The sequence below is a fragment of the Trichechus manatus genome, unplaced genomic scaffold (assembly GCF_000243295.1).
Source record: "Trichechus manatus latirostris isolate Lorelei unplaced genomic scaffold, TriManLat1.0 scaffold00064, whole genome shotgun sequence".
Classification (NCBI taxonomy): Eukaryota; Metazoa; Chordata; class Mammalia; order Sirenia; family Trichechidae; genus Trichechus; species Trichechus manatus.
In genome coordinates, this window is record NW_004444000.1 from 1,257,616 (window position 1) to 1,273,371 (window position 15,756).

Consider the following 15,756-nt stretch of genomic DNA (forward strand, 5'->3'; position numbering starts at 1 on the left):
CATCACTGTTCTTTATCTTTGCATAATACTCCATTGTGTGTATGTACCATAGTTTGTTTATCCATTCATCTGTTGAAGGGCACCTAGGTTGTTTCCATCTTTTTGCTATTGTGAACAATGCTGCAATGAACATGGGTGTGCATATGTCTATTTGTGTGACGGCTCTTATTTCTCTAGGATATACTCCTAGGATGCTGTCTGTGCTTTTGTTACTAGATAATTCATTGTTAAAAGCTAGGTGCAATGGTGTTGCTCCTGCATTTTCTTTTAAATATTTTATGGTCTTAGTTTGCACACTTAGGTCCTTAATCCATTTTGAATTTGTTTTCGTATATGGTGTGAGGCATGGATCCTGTTTCATGTGGAAATCCAGTCTCCCCAACACCATTTATTGAAGAGACTCTTCTTTCCCCATTGAGCAGACTTAGCACCCTTGTCAAGAATCAGTTGATCACAGATGTGTGGGTTTATTTCTGGACTCTCAATTCTATTCCATTGTTGTATGTGTCTATTGTTATACCAGTGTCAGACTACTCTGATTACTGCAGCTGTGTAATATGTTTTAAAATCAGGAAGTGTGAGTCCTCCTACTGTGTTCTTCTCTTTCAACACTGGTTTAGCTATTCAGGTCCTCAGAGCATTCCACTTTAGTTCCTTCCTAACACCTGACACTAGTGGAAGGCATTGTGTTTATTCATTAATGAGAGTGTTGTCTGTCCCTGCTTACTAAATATAAATCCCCCAGCAGCAGAGTATGACCTTCCTGTCCAGTGTTCTGTCCATCCCATTACTTAGAGGCGTGCCTGGCACACAACGTGCATGTGCTAGTTGTCAAATGAATAGGGAGAAGATCCTTGTAGATTTCCTATATGTTTAAAAATATCTAAAGCAATATTAACAGTTATAAAAGAACACGAATAAAACAAAGAGATGAAAAAACAGTATATATGCTTAAAGGTGAGAGAAATAGAAAATGGAGAGCAAAAGACAAATTTTCAGCTTATACAGTTTATCGACATTTTTGCTGTGGGCACTAAACTTGTCTGCTTTGATATTCTGTCAACAGATACCACAAATATTGAGGCAGATACTATCTATGTGGGTTGAGACAATCACCACTACCTCTATAAACATAAATACCTGAGTCAGTATAACTTAATCCTGTAAAACTATGAGTCGGTCTACATAAATCAGCGTATGTCTTATAACCCCAAACAAACTGCATAAAACAGCATATGTCTTATGATCTCAAACATGGCTAGAAGTGACTCTTGTAATTTTGAATCCCCCAGGATCTAGTATAAGGTCTTGCACATAGTGGGTATCTAGTAAATACCTGCTATGATATAAAAGAGGAGGGGGCACTAAGACTCACAATTCCTTGACAGTTACAAAAGAGCCAGGAAAGATCATGCAGAGAAATATGAAAACCCTATCAGCTGTGTAAGAAATATATTTAGGGGTCATTTCATTACCTGACATCTCCCCAAGAATTCTAATTCTAACAGTACCAATTCGAAGTAAATGACTGTTCTATTCATCGGGCCTAAAAAATCTGAATAGGTCTCACCCTTATCACCAACTACAGTTACATAATCATGGTTCTACTGTTCATGGCCCAGCTACAGAATGTCTTAATTTTAGGATATCTTGCTTCTCAAAGCACCTATGGAAACACTGCCCCTCTTTTATTATTAAAATACCAACAAACACATCCAACAAGTTTTATTTTTATTTTAAGACAAGAAAATGGCTCACATGCTCTTCATTCCTGAGACTTCTGGTCGACACTAGATCTTCTGTAAGTACCTCTTCCTGGGATAACAGAGTGCACCAAAGAAGCTGATAAGAAATATAGGCCAAAAGCGGAAGCAGGAGACATGGCTGAGAAACACCTTAGACTAAAACAACAGGCTGTTTATGGAACCTACTGGCAAACTCTGCTGCTTTCCCATAGCCTTGTGCTTCTTTAACAATGCTCTATGGTATTTATACTCTCCTGTCGAAAATCCTAATAGAAGCAATGGCCTCAAAGGCAGGTTAGCAAGTGTGAGAACCTATTTACTAGAAAAGGGCAGGGGCTGCCTGGCAGGTGGCAGAGTCTCAGAACTCCAATTGTTTCCTGTCCAATAGCCACTCACCTTTTTCTCCTTCTTGCCAAAGCTGAGGCCAGGGGTTCCCTTCTCAACAACTATGCATGAGATGCCTTTGGGGCCTGGTCCTCCGGTCCGGCACATGACCACGTAGATATCCGACTCACCACCACCACTAATGAAGGCCTGTGAGGTTGGAGATGGAGTGCACAGGTTTCAGGGATGCTGGAGTTCTTGGAGTCTGATGTCTGGGAGAACCATTGCGGTCCTCCAACAACAGAGTACTACAAGATATAAAGGCACAGAGAGACTGAGACGGGATAAAGTAGCTGCATTGACTGTGGGGAATTAGGGATCTAGCTGATTACAGTATAAAAAGGACAGACAAAATGAAAGCAATGATCTGGAATGAGATCAAAAGAGACAAAAACAGAGAAGGTGAATAAAGGGAAACAGGTCAGATGTTCCCTTCCAACATGTACAAATCCTATGGAAATAGTAACTCATAGAAGCCAAGGAGCCAGGGGGTTTCAGGAGGAAGATGGGAACAGCCTAGAAGTTCTGGGAGAATACAGCACATTTTGGTACCTTAGAGCCATTAAGGACATAATGATCTCCTTGCTGTTTAGCTGAGGTCAAAATGGATGCAGCATCACTTCCACTTTCTGAGGCAGAGAAACAAAGGGAGCAGAAAGGGTCAGTGAAGTCAAGGGAGCCCCAGTTCTGTTCTTTTTCCTAGGAAATCTTCCCATATAAATGGTTTAATTTGGTATTTTAAGATCCAGACTGCCAAAGGAATGCCTTTTAACTGGTGAAAACTGCTTACACCAACCAGACCACTTCCCATCTCCCAACATGCTGGCTTGCAGGGAGCCTGGAGAGACCATGACACAGAAGCCTGAGTGTTGTCACCTCAGGCTGCATATTGTTACCATAGGACCACCATTCTTGGTAAGCGATAGTCAGATGTGGGCTGAGCAGGAGTTCTTGGTGTCACACTCTCCTCCCCACTAACTCTCATCTGGGGATGGCACACCCACCTGGTTCAGTGAGGCAGTAGGAAGCAAACTTCTCCATGGTGCAGAGTGGGGGGCAGAATGTGTGCCTCTGCTCCTCATTTCCAAATGTGTCAATTATCCAGGCGCACATGCTGACAGGTACACCAATAGGAAGAAAGGATGATTGTCAGTAATGAAGATGGAAAAGGAAAGGAAATTTGGGGGGAAAAGAGAACAGAGGGCAGCAAAGTAGAGTCAAACAGAAGAAAAGTGGGAAGGGAAAATAATCACAATTAAGAAGATTCAACTTTAAAGGGAAGTACTGGATTAAAACATATTGCTGGAACATGTGCTACCCAGAGATAGCTGGGGCCAACAAATTTCTCACCTGGATGTTGATGCTACCTTCAATTAGGTTACACGAGCTCTCTAATAATCAGAGTTACATGTGCTTTCTGTTACTTCCCTCAATTACTAGAGGTTTCACCTGTGGGTGGAGGGAAAGCCTAACAGTGCCATGACCACTCTATGGGAAGTCTGTTGGTATCAGTTCAATCTACGACTTGGGAGAAGGCTGGCAAACTCAATTCTTAAGCAGTGAACTAGAAGACATCTTCAAGTCCAACAGGTGGCAGCAGACTTGGTGTGTACTAACAGCCTAGTTCCTCAAAAGCTATTAGTCTAAAGTACATCTTTTTCTTATGAATCTGAAAGTTCCTAATCAACTGAGTCAGCACTTCATTGTGCTCTCCAAGCTTGGGTACTCACTTGTGGATGCTTATGTAAGCTGTGGTGCTGGTGCAGCCTGTAGCCAAGGCTTCAAAGATGACAGAGGTATCAAGCCGTGACAGTCCAGACCCACCTACATCTGTTCGAACGTAGACCCCCCCAAAGCCTATCTGGGCTGCTTTCCGCATCACGTCTACTGGGAACAGTTCCTGCGTACAAAAGACAGCAGGCTCATCAGTAACTAATCCATAGATGGAGTTTTCTTGGGAGGATGCACGGAACGGATTAGGATGTTTGCATTTGGGAGAGTACAGGGATTCTTTTAATGTGGCTATTTATCATCTTACAATATCAGTTAAAACGCATTCTGTAAGGACTGGTTTTCTGACATTAAAAGGCTTCTTTTTATTATATATAGAGCTACTTGGCTTTAACCCGTTGCTGCCAAGTTGATTCCGACTCATAGCAGCCCTATAGGACAGAGTAGAGCTGCCCCACAGGGTTTCGAAGAAGCGGATGGTGGATTCCAACTGTTGACCTTTTGGTTAGCAGCTGAGCTCTTAAGTATGTCTAAATCCTTGTTCAATTAAAAAAAACGAAAAAAGATACTACAAGATGATGAGGATACCTCTGATAAAAGGAATCACCTCATAACCAGGACTCTGGAAGTCAGAGTTGGAATGTGGAGAGCAAACACTGAGCAGTTAGGATCATAAGGAGATAAGGGTCACTGTATGAGGCATCTACCAAAAGTAGAACTCCTACCTTCTGGTCCCACTCAGCCATATATGGAGCCATTTCCTGGGTAGCAAAATCAAAGGCCACTTTCTGAAATTCCTTCTGCTCTTCATTTAGTCCCATGGAAGCTGTGGGCAGGATTACATATACTCAGTGCCACGTCAGGGGCTAGGGTAGAGTTTCACAAACAAGAAGCACCAGGACATGGTATTATGAATGGGTTCTTTGTTATGTTAATGATGCAGGATTAGGGCAGGATGTATCTTGAGTCCATCTCTTTTGAGATATAAAAGAGATTAACCAAGCAAGTAAGCAGAGAGATGAGGTAAAATAGATGCCAACACAAATGGAAATCTCCAAGGAACCAGGAAGCAGAAGCTGAAAAGACAAGGACCTTCCTCCAGAGCCGACAGAGAGAGAAAGCCTTCCCCTAGAGCTGGTGCTCTAAATTCAGACTTCGAGCTTCCTAAACTGTGAGAAAATAAATTTGTTTGTTAAAGCCATCTACTCGTGGTATTTCTGTTACAGAAGCACTAGATAACTAAGACACAAGGCTACAGCATTTCCCATACACAGTACAGCCTTCAACAGAAAGAGGAAGACATTATCTAGCCCTAGTCAGTTTTTCTGATGCAGAAGGGGCAGTTCTGACTTGTACCCAGATCAACCCAGGACAGTATACGGCTACTTCCCAGATATCTCTACCCTAGCCACTTAGTAAAATACAGTTGAGGCCCAGACAGACAGTGAGAGATCAGCAGTGAGAAGAATGAAGCAGAAGAGGGATGCAAACAGGCCACAGAGAGCACAGTAGGTTGTGCAGGGTGTAGATACTGGTCAAATGTTGCCACCAGTTTCCTCCTACCTCAGCTGACCTCATTTCCTTCCAGCTACTTATTCTTTCAATACTCTTCTTTAGCTCTGCCTGCTCATAAATCTACATTAAAAAAATAATAAATACACACTGAGTCTCAAATTGTGGTAAACATTTTCCTCCTTTGGGTTGTCCTGTTTTTTTTTTTTTTTTTTTGTATCAGCGTCCTCCGATTCTCTTTAAGTACGTATTTTCATATCCATATGCTTCTGTACCAATACATTCATTTTAGAAGACCAATTGAGACAGTAAGAGATTTAGGAGAAATATATATATGATTCAATTCACAGTACCATTACTTTGCAGATTTTCTTTAAGTAGCCAGTTCCTCTACTGGCATAAACACAGAATTTAATTTTTACATACTTTTTAAAGACTGCATAGAGTGAGGCAGGACTGAATTAGAAAGTGGAGCTGCATGTCAACTAGTTAGTTAAGTGAGGACTAAAATACTTTTCATGTTTTGCAAGACGATGAAGACTTGTAGCTAGATACCGGCCAGAAGTTAAATGTCAGGAACCTAGGCAAAGCTCCCGTGAAAGGCAATCATCTTACGGCAAGGGCTAGTGCAGAGAATTTGAACAAGACAGGACCACAAATCCTGGGAGCCAGGTAACAGCAGTGGGGTCAGCAACCTGTACAGGACTAATCAGAGTCACGCAGCTTGCATTTGTCTTTTGCTGTCTCTCAGTACAATTGTTTTGAAAGGACAACCTGTCTCAGGGGTGCTAGGAAAAAACAAAGAAAGAAATGTTTGCCTATACTTGCAGAAACAGTGAAACTCTGAGGTACACTGGTGGCTGTAAAAATGCAAAGGGGGAAAGACAAAATGCAAGGGCTCTGTTACCTTCTGTTATGGGTTGAATTGTGTCCCCCCCTGCTAAATACGTATTATAAATTCTAACCCCTCTACCTGTGGTAGATCCTCAGGTCCAAAGGACGTGCTCTGCTCCCAAGCAAAAGCAGGATTCAAATGCAAAGCTGGGGGTGGGGGGAGGAAGCCCAGCAAAGGAAACAGGATTTTTAACGCAACACTGTAGGGGAGGAAGCCAAGCAAAGAAAACAGGAGTTTTAATGCAACACTGTGGGTTTCTGTCTCAGTGAGGGCTCAGAAAGGAGTAGAGCCATACAGAAATTCTCTATCATCTTAGGAAATACATATGGAACTGTTATGGATTAAACTGTGTCCCCCCAAAATATGTGTTGTAAATCCTAACCTCTATAATCAAAAACTCGTTGCCACTGAGTCGATTTTGACTCATAGCGACCTGAAGGACAGAGTAGAACTGCCTCATAGGGGTTCCAAGGAGCGCCTGGTGAACTCAAACTGCCGACCTTTTGGTTAACAGCCGTAGCTCTTAACCACTACACCATCAGGGTTTCCCTAACCTCTATGCCTGTGGTTAAAACCCCATTTGGAAATGGGTTGTCTATGTTATGTTAATAGGCAGGATTAGTGTAGGGTGTATCCTGAGTCAATCTCTTGAGATATAAAAGAGGTTAAACAAGCAAGTAAAAGAAGCAGAGATGGGGGAAGAGAGATGCCAAGACACATGAAGACTGCCCAGAAGCAGAAGCTCAGAAGAGACAAGGACCTTCGTCCAGAGCTGACAGAGAAAGCCTTCCCCTAGAGCTGGCACCCTGAATTCAGACTTCTAGCCTCTTAAACTGTGAGAAAATAAATTTCTGTTTGTTAAAGCTATCCACTTGGGGTATTTCTGTTATAGCAGCACTAGATAACTAAGACCCATAGCAACAGAATATTGCTAGACATGTGGATGTTAAATGTGCTTCTGGTGAGGCTTTAAAAGAAAATGATGAATGGTGACTGGACAGTGGAAGAAGGGCAATGCTTTTATGCGGTGACAAAGAACTTGTCTGAATTATGTTCAAATGTTTGGTGGAAGGTAGAACTTTTAAGTGATGAATCTGGATATTTGGTTGAGGAGATTTCTAAGTAAGATCTTAAAGTGACAGCATGGTTTCTCCTTGCTGCATATAGTAAAATGTGAGAGGAAAGAGGTGGACTTAAAAACGAACTATGCAAAATGAAAACAGAACTTGAAGATTTAAAATTCTGCTGTATAAACTAAAGATTTGTGTCCTAGGACTTTCACCAAAGTCGTGGCAATATAATCTTTCGTTAAAGAAATTAAGCCTATGACCACAGCAGAAAACCCATCAGCTTAGCCTGAAGGGGGCAAAGATAGGACAAAAGGAAGGAAAGCTCTCTCTCTTCCTCTTGGAATTTTATAGGCAAGAAACAGGCCAAAGCAGCTACATCTGTTGTTCTCCAAGAAAAGAAAAGGACCATCCCTGGAGCATCTCAGAGATCAGCAGAACTGTTGGAATAAGCACAGGAAGCAGTGCGGCCTCAGTTTCAAAGGGTGGAGTCACGGCCTACTAGGTTTCAAAGGGTGGAGCCACAGTCTCCTAGGTTTCAAAGAGTCAGATCTCCATTAACTGGGTCATGAGTATGGAGTTGCCATTCACGTAGGCCAAGAGGATGGGACCACTGCCCAAAGCTGAGGTGGCAGGGCTGAAATGCCGAGGGGGGAGGAGAATGGAGCCTACCAGGGCTGAGGTTGCCACTCAGATGGACTAGGCGAACGGGGCCACCCAGAGCTGAGGGGGCCATGCTTCCGTATCAGTAGCCCTGGAAGTTGGGGCCTCCACCGAGGGCTGAGGGGCCTACACCCAGCATTCAGAGACCACCTTGCCCAGATGGTCCTTAAGAACAGAGGATTTTCAAGTCTTGAGAGCTAATGTAATTTATTCTGCTGGGTTTTGGACTTGGTTAGGGCCCATTATCTCCTTTCCCTCTAATTTCTTATATTTGTAATGGAAATGTCTACCTTGTACCTGTTCCACCATTGTACTTTGGAAACAGATAACTTGTGTTCTAGATTTCACAGGTTCACAGACAAACAGGCATTTTGCCCCACAATGGAATATACCTAAAGTCTCTCCCATATTTGATTTAGATGATTCAGAAGATGAAATTTGGGACTTGGAGTTGGCTTAAGACTTTTGGGATGATATGATGGGTGAATGTGTTTTGCATGTGGGAAAGACATGAATTTTTGGGAACTAAAGGGTGGAACGTTATGGACTGAACTGTGTCCCCCAAAAATATGTGTTGTAAATCCTAATCCCTCTACCTGTGGTTATAATCCCATTTGGGAATGGGTTTTCTTTGTTATGTCAATGTGGCAGTATTAGTGTTGAGTGTGTCTTTAATCAATCTCTTTTGAGATATAAAAGAGCAGATTAAGCAAGCAAGCAAGCCGAGATGTGGAAGATACATGCCACACGGCTGCCAAGATACCGAGGAACAGAAGCTGAAAAGAAACAAGGACCTTCCCTCAGAGCGGACAGAGAGCGCCTTCCCCTGAAGCTGGTGCCCTGAATTCTAGCCTCCTAAACTGTGAGAAAATACATTTCTATTCATGGTATTTTTGTTATAGCAGCACTAGATAACTAAGACACCTTCTAAGGCATCATACTTTGTTGCTTCGATGCTAAAACCTTGGTTATTATGATGTGATGTTAAAGACCATTAAAGGAAGGTTATGAGGCCATACTCAACAATAACTTATTTCAGGGCTTAATAGCTATGAAGAGTCCTTTCTACAGAACACAAGTACAGGTGGCAGTTTATTCCCCTTGTGGTAGAATTGGGCATCAGTAACTAACTGCTGGTTGCGTGAGCCAAGAAAAAGCACTTCTCTCTGAGATTAGGACTCTCACTAAAAATGGAAAGTGAGAAATGAATAGTTGTGAGGATTAAAGATTAGGCTATCTTGAGAAGCCCTGAGCAGACACCTATATTGGGTATTACTCTCAGGAATATGGTAAGGGATAACAATTAATGGTTCCCCGACTGGCAATCAGGCCATTTATTCACATAATCTTGCACAAGTGCTGCTGTTGATCACGGCTCAAAGATCATTCACAAAATAGTATTTACTGAGTGTCTACTATGTACCACTACTGGGGTAACAAAGATGAATATGGTTCATTCATACAAAGGATGACATAAACAGTAATAATGCAAACATACTACTGTGCAAAGAGAAGTGCTACAGAATTTCCATCCTAGCAAGAGCTCAATAAATGTTAACCATTGTAATTATTCCATAGAGTAAATGGCTACTTCCTAAAGCAAGTAGTTCAAGGAACCAAGGTGTCTCAGTTATCTAGTGCTGCTATAACAGAAACAACCACAAGTGGATGGCTTTAACAAACAGAAGTTTGTTCTCTCACAGTCTAGGAGGCTAGAAGTACAAATTCAGGGTGCCAGCTCCAGGGGATGGCTTTCTCTTTGTGTTCGCTCTGGGAGAAGGTCCTTGTCATCAATCGTCCCCTGCTCTAGGAGCTTTTCAGCGCAGGGACCCCGGGGCCAAAAGACGTGCGCTCCTGGCTCTACTTTCTTGGTGGTATGAGGTCCCCATGTCTCTCTGCTCAATTCTCTTTTATATCTCAAAGGAGACTGATTTAAGACACAACCTAATCTTGTAGATTGAGTCCTGCCTCATTAACATAACTGCCACTAATTCCACCTCATTACCATCATGGAGGTAGGGTTTACAACACATAAGAACATTGTATCAGATGACAAAATGTTGGACAATCACACAATACTGGGAATCATGGCCTAGCCAAGCTGACACACATTTTGGGGGCGACACAATTCAATCCATAACACAAGCGTTTAAGAAACAGATTTAAACTGCATCCTAAGTAAATAACAGGAATACTTTTAGGCAAATCACATGTTAAAGAGTAAGCACAGCATAATTACGCATTCTTTTTTAGACAGATAACAAATACTCAGTTAATTTCAGAAAAGGTAACAATAGCAAAAAGAAAGCATTGCCAGGAGAAAAATAATGAAAAGGACAGGTTAAAAAATAAATTATACACAGGAAAGCTTAGTGACGAAGTTAAAAATACCTAAGTTCCCAGAAAAAATACACGATAAATTAAAAACAAAAACCAGGCTTCATGACCTTTGCCTGAGTTACTGGCAGAATACAAGAAGCTAGTCCACACACAAAAAAAGGTAAAGATAAGTAAAAACGGGCCAAAACTCTAAATAGCATAACATACTATTTAGCTCTTTAAAACGAACAAGGTAGAAGCCCAATGAGAGAATCAACAGTTCCATCTGAGAATCCTGGTATTTAAGGAATGCTGGGGAAGTAGCAGCAACTTGTAGTTACAGAGCACGAGACAAGGGGTCAAAATACCTGAACTCAGACTTCTGAACTCTGGTTCTGAAATAATTAACCATGTAACCTTCAGTAAATCAGGTACTTCTCCAAGCCTCACTTTCCTCATTTTTAAAATTAGAGCACTGAGCTAGATAATGAGCAAACTTCCTTATCTGTAAAATGAAATTAAATGACTGCTGAGCTTCCGTCCATGTATAAACTAAATCCCAAACTAAACCATCGAGTTGATTCCGACCTACAGCGACCCTAAAGAACAGAACGGAACAGAACTGTCCCATAGGGTTTCCAAAGAGCAGCTGGTAGATTCAAACTGCCGCCCTTTTGGTTAGTAGCTGAGCTTTTAACCACTGCACCACAGGGATCCTCCATGTATAAAGCACGTGTATAAAACATTTTTATTCCTTTTATCCAAAGATGACATCAAAGAAATTACTATAAACAAATTCTGACGGTAAAAAAATACTAAGTCAAAGAACAGCAGGCAGCCAGGATATTACAGATCTAATCAACAGAGTGACGATAAAGCTGTGTTCTCCACTAGAACTTTCTATGATGATGGAAATGTTCTCTACCTGTGCTTTCTAACACAGCAGTCACTGGTAACAGGTGGTTACTGTGCATTTGAAATGTAGTTAATCCAAATTGAGACGTGTTAGCATGGGATTGCTGAAACTGAAGAGAACTTGGAGCACTTACTGATGAAGATCAAAGATTACAGCCTTCAGTATGGATTACACCTCAACATAAAGACAACAAAAATCGTCCCAACTGGACCAATAAGCTACATAATGATAAACGGAAAAAAGATTTAAGTTATGAAAGATTTTACTTTACTTGGATCCAAAATCAACACCTATGGAAGCAGCAGTCAAGAAATTGAAGGACTTATTGCACTGGGCTTGGGCAAATCTGTAGGAAAAGGCCTCTTTACAGTGTTAAGAAGCCAAGATATCACTGTGAGGACCAAGGTGCACCTGACCCAAACCATGACATTTTCAATTCCCTCATATGCACGCGAAAGCTGGACAATGAATAAGTAAAACCAAAGAAGAATTGATGCTTTTAAATTATGGTGTTGGCCAAGAATACTGAATATACCATGGACTGACAAGAATGCTCCTTAGAAGCGAGGATGGCGAAACTTTGTCTCAAATACTTTGGACATGTTATCAGGAAGGACCAGTCCCTGGAGAAGGACATCACACTTGGTAAAGTAGATGCTCAGCAAAAAAGAGGAAGACCTTCAATGAGATGGGCTGAAACAATGGCTGCAAAAAGGGCTCAAACATAGCAATGATTATGAGGATGTTGAAGGACCGGGCAGTGTTTCCTTCTGTTGTACACAGGATTGCTATGAGTTGGAACTGACTCTATGGCACCTAAGAACAAGAGCATGGGATTTTGAAGACACTATGAAAAACACAATGTAAAACATTTCAATAATACTTTTTTGTATTGATTACACATTGAAAATATTATTAAAATTAATTTTACCCAAAAAACTAAATAAACGCATAACAAAAGAAGAGATTGAAGACGTATTAAGAAAAACTCCCGACAAAAAAAAGCCCTAGCCTGGACGGCTTCACTGGAGAATTCTACCAAATTTTCAGAAAAGAGTTAACACCAAGGTATTTGTTAACAAAGTTAACAAAGGTATTTCAGAGCATAGAAAAGGAAGGAATACTCCCAAAATCATTCTATGAAGCCAGGATAACCCTGATACCAAACCTAGACAAAGACCACAAAAAAAAGAAAATTGCAGACCAATATCCCTCATGAACATAGATGCAAAAATCCTCCACAAAATTCTAGACAACATAATTCAACCACATATCAAAAAATAATTCACCATAACCAAGCGGGATTCATACCAGGTATGCAGGGATGATTCAACATTAGAAAATCAATCAACATAACCCATCACATAAATAAAACAAAAGATAAGAACTACATGATCTTATCAATTGATGCAGCAAAGGCATTTGACAAAGTCCAACACCCATTCCTGATAAAAACTCTCAGGAAAACAGGAATAGAAGGGAAATTCCTGGATATAATAAAGGACATTTATACAAAGCCAACAGTCAACATCATTCTCAATGGAGAGAGATTGAAAGCATTCCCCTTGAGAACAAGAACCAGACAAGAATGCCCTTTATCACCACTCTTATTCAACACTGTGCTGGAGGTTCCAGCCAGAGAAACAAGGGAGAAAAAGAAATAAAGGGCATCCAGATTGGTAGGGAAGAAGTCAAAGTATCCCTATTTGCAGATGATATGATCTTATACACAGAAAACCCCAGAGAATCCACAAGAAAACTACTAGAAGATTTCAGCAAAGTTTCAGGATACAAGATAAACATACAAAAATCAGTTGGATTCCTCTACACCAACAAAGAGAACTTCAAAAAGGAAATCACCAAATCAATACTGTTTACAATACCCCCCAAGAATATAAAGTACTTAGGAATAAATCTAACCAGAGACTTAAAAGACCTATACAAAGAAAACTACAAAACACTATTACAAGAAGCCAAAGAAACCTACATAAGTGGAAAAACATATCATGCTCATGGATAGGAAGACTCAACATTGTGAAAATGTCAATTCTACCCAAAGTGACCTACAGATACAATGCAATCCCGATCCAAATTCCAACCACATTTTTAACGAGATGGAGAAACAAAGCACGGACTTTATATGGAAAAGGAAGAGGCCCCGGATAAGTAAAGCATTACTGAAGAAGAAGAGGAAAGTGGGAAGCCTCATACTACCTGATTTTAGAACCTATTATACTGCCACGGTAGTCAAAACTGCCTGGTACTGGTACAACAACAGATACATAGACCAATGGAACAGAATTGAGAACCAGATGTAAATCCATCCACCTATGAGCAGCTAATATATGACAAAGGCCCAAAGTCCATTAAATGGGGAAAAGACAGTCTTTTTAACAAATGGTGCTGGCATAATTGGATATCCATCTGTAAAAAATGAAACAGGACCCATACCTCACACCATACACAAAAACTAACTCAAATGGGATCAAAGACCTAAATATAAAATCTAAAACGATAAAGACCATGGAAGAAAAAATAAGAACAATGTTAGGGGCCCTAATACATGGCATAAATAGTATGCAAAACATAACTAACAACGCACAAACACTGGAAGAGAAACTAGATAACTGGGAGCTCCTAAAAATCAAATGCTTATGCTTATCAAAAGACTTCACCAAAAGAGTGAAAAGAGAACCTACAAACTGGGAAAAAATTTTTGGCTATGACATATTTCATCAGGGCCTAATCTCTAAAATCTACAAGATACTGCAAAACCTTAACAACAAAAAGACCAATAATCCAATTAAAAAATGGGCAAAGGATATGAATAGACACTTCACCAAAGAAGACATTAAGGTGGCTAACAGATACACGAGGAAATGTTCATGATCATTAGCCATTAGAGAAATGCAAATCAAAACTACAATGAGATACTACCTCACCCCATCAAGGCTGGCACTAATTCAAAAAACACAAAATAACAAATGTTGGAGAGGTTGTGGGGAGATTGGAACTCTTATGCACTGCTGGTGGGAATGTAAAATGGTACAACCACTTTGTAAAACAATATGGCACTTTCTTACAAAAAGCTAGAAATAGAAATACTGTATGACCCAGCAAACCCCCTCCTAGGAATATACCCGAGAGAAATAAGAGCCATCACATGAATAGATAATATGCACACTCATGTTCACTGCGGCACTATTCACAACAGCAAAAAGATGGAAACAACCTAAATGCCCATCAACAGATAAATGGATAAACAAACTATGCTACATACACATAATAGAATACTATGCAACAATAAAGAACAATGATGAATTCTCGAAACACCTCACTACATGGATGAACCTGGAGGGCATTATGCTGAGTGAAATAAGTCAGTCACAAAAGGACAAATATTGTATGAGACCATTATTATAAGAACTCAAGAAAAGGTTTAAATACAGAAAAAAGCATTCTTTGATGGTTATGAGGTGGGGAGGGAAGAAGAGGGAAAATCACTAATAGATAGTAGACAAGGGTCAACTGTTGTGAAGGGAACGACAAAAATACAGGGGAAGTCAGCACAACTAGACCAAAGCAAAAACAAATAAGTTTCCTAGACACATCCAAACACTTTGAGGGGCAGAGTAGCTAGGACTGGGGCCTAGGGACCACAGTTTCAGGTGACATCTAGGTCAACTGGCATAACATAATTGATAAAGAAAATGTTCTACAGCCCACTTGGTGAGTAGCGTCTGAGGGCTTGCGAGCAGTCATCTAAGATACATCTATCAGTCCCATCTCACTGGGAGCAAAGGACAATGAAAATACAAAGGAAAATACTAGCCCAAAGGGCTAAAGGACCAAATGAACCAGAGACTTCACCAGACTGAGATCTTAAGAACTAGATGATGCCCGGGTACCACCAATAACCGCCCCGACAGGGAACACAACAGAGGGTCCCAGAGAAAGCAGGAGAAAAATGTAGAACAGAATTCAAATTCACATAAAAATACCAGACTTAATGGTGTGACAGAGACTGGAGGAACCCCAAAACTATGGCCGCTGGATGCTCTGTTAACCCAGAACTGAAAGTATTCCTGAAGCCCACCCTTCGGACAAAGATTAGACAGGACTATAAAACAAAAAATAACACACGTGAGGAATGTGCTTCTTAGTTCAATCAGATATACGAGACCAAATAGCAGCTCTTGTCCAAAAGCAGGGTGAGAAGGCACGAAGGGACAGGAATGGGACAAATGGACACAGGGAACCAGGAGTGGAAAAGAGGAGGGTGCTGTCACATCGTGGGGATTGAAACCAATGTCACAAAACAATGCGTATAAACTTCTGAACGAGAAATTAACCTGAGCTGTAAATGTTCACTAAAAGTACAATAAAAAAAAATTTAAAAAAACTATATTTTAGGACTTCCGGCAAGATGGCGCTCTAGGCAGAAACACCACGCCGTCCCTCCACAACAAAGATCCGAAAAACTAAGCCAAACAGAGAATCAACAATCCTGAAACCCTAGAACAT

At 40.8% G+C, this 15,756-nt stretch overlaps 1 protein-coding gene across 1 annotated transcript in view; it reads right to left on the reverse strand.

Annotated features, from left to right (window-relative positions):
* The window catches only part of ACAD8 (acyl-CoA dehydrogenase family member 8), a 34,976-nt gene that overhangs the window by 8,791 nt on the left and 10,429 nt on the right, over window positions 1-15,756 (reverse strand). Inside the window, exons 2-6 of the mRNA XM_023734030.1 lie at window positions 4,586-4,686; window positions 3,860-4,029; window positions 3,134-3,243; window positions 2,682-2,758; window positions 2,142-2,279 (exon numbers count right to left, since the gene is read on the reverse strand). Of these exons, the coding sequence (XP_023589798.1) occupies window positions 2,142-2,279; window positions 2,682-2,758; window positions 3,134-3,243; window positions 3,860-4,029; window positions 4,586-4,686 (596 nt within the window). The remainder of the gene's footprint in view (window positions 1-2,141; window positions 2,280-2,681; window positions 2,759-3,133; window positions 3,244-3,859; window positions 4,030-4,585; window positions 4,687-15,756) is intronic.